At 33.9% G+C, this 1,096-nt stretch overlaps 1 protein-coding gene across 1 annotated transcript in view; it reads right to left on the bottom strand.

The window, feature by feature from the left end:
- Positions 1-428, bottom strand: part of LOC107461005 (protein ZW2) — a gene marked incomplete in the record, with an annotated part of 1,027 nt that extends 599 nt beyond the window's left edge. The window contains 1 exon segment of the mRNA XM_016079433.3: positions 1-428. Coding sequence (XP_015934919.1) covers positions 1-251 — 251 coding nt within the window.
- Positions 429-1,096: the final 668 nt, after the last annotated feature.

Below are 1,096 nucleotides of genomic sequence, written 5' to 3'. Positions count from 1 at the left end.
CACAGAAGTGCTCGCTCGTAGGTGGAGAGCCAGGTGGGAGAGAAGAGAAGCAAAACGTCGTCGTTTTGGAGGCGTGTTTTGTGCTCGAAGTATTGTTGGTAGTGGGAGAGAACGGATTCAATGAGAGCGATGTGTTTGTGTTGGGAGTCGGGAGCGTCGGAAAGTGTGAGAAGCTCGTCGAGGAGAGTCTGTTTGCGTTGGATCCATCCTTCGTAGAAAGCGTGAAACTGTTGCTGCGAGTTTGTTGGCATTGTCGTGTGCAGTGTTTAAATGTGTTATGTCCTCATTTATAGTGAGATTTTTGTAATTTTAATTTCATTTCATTTCTTAGCGGGTAAGATTTTTTGGGAGGGAGGCAGTGAGTGATGCTAATGGCGGTGGTTGGCAGGAAGCACCCAAGCAGGAGTATTCTTGTCGAGGTTGGTTGATGCGTGCCAATGGAAACACGGCAACGCACACAAGCAATTGTGGGACTCAAACTCCCACACGTAAATTTATCTTTTCCCAATTATTGGATTTTCTTAATGATTTTTTTTACATGTGTTTTAAGAATATATTTATGTGATTAATTACTATAAAACATATAAATAATGCTATCAAAATACTTTTTTAATATTTTTTATAAAAAAAAGTTTTTAAAGCAAAAAGATTAGTAAGTAATAAAATGAGAAATTAATTTTTTAAATTAAAATAATAGAACATATATTTTATGAAAGTTATAAAATTAATAGTGATTAATTTTTTTATTATTTTATTAATTTTTTAATTTTAAAAGATCTAAATTTTTTTATATTATGTTTTAATCAAAGATGGCACTTAGATAAAGACGTCTGAAACATATTTTTTTATAGATATTTTCGTGTAATTAAAATTTATCACATATAATTGATTAAATCGTGTGTTATTTTTGTCAAAATTAGCTCGAAATGAATAAATGACCATTTGTACCTATGAGAGATAAAAATACTGATATTTGTATCTATGAAAGCTCGAAACTAATCTTGTACCCATGATAGATGCTGTCCGTGTGACAAAAGTGCCCTGGCTTGGATCTGAGCTTGGTTCGTGGGTTTCCAAACCTACGTGGCACTCCCAA

This window comes from Arachis duranensis, chromosome 8 (assembly GCF_000817695.3).
Source record: "Arachis duranensis cultivar V14167 chromosome 8, aradu.V14167.gnm2.J7QH, whole genome shotgun sequence".
In the NCBI taxonomy this organism is placed as follows: Eukaryota; Viridiplantae; Streptophyta; class Magnoliopsida; order Fabales; family Fabaceae; genus Arachis; species Arachis duranensis.
The sequence above is the reverse complement of the archived record's forward strand: the minus strand, read 5'-3'. Positions and strand labels throughout refer to the sequence as shown.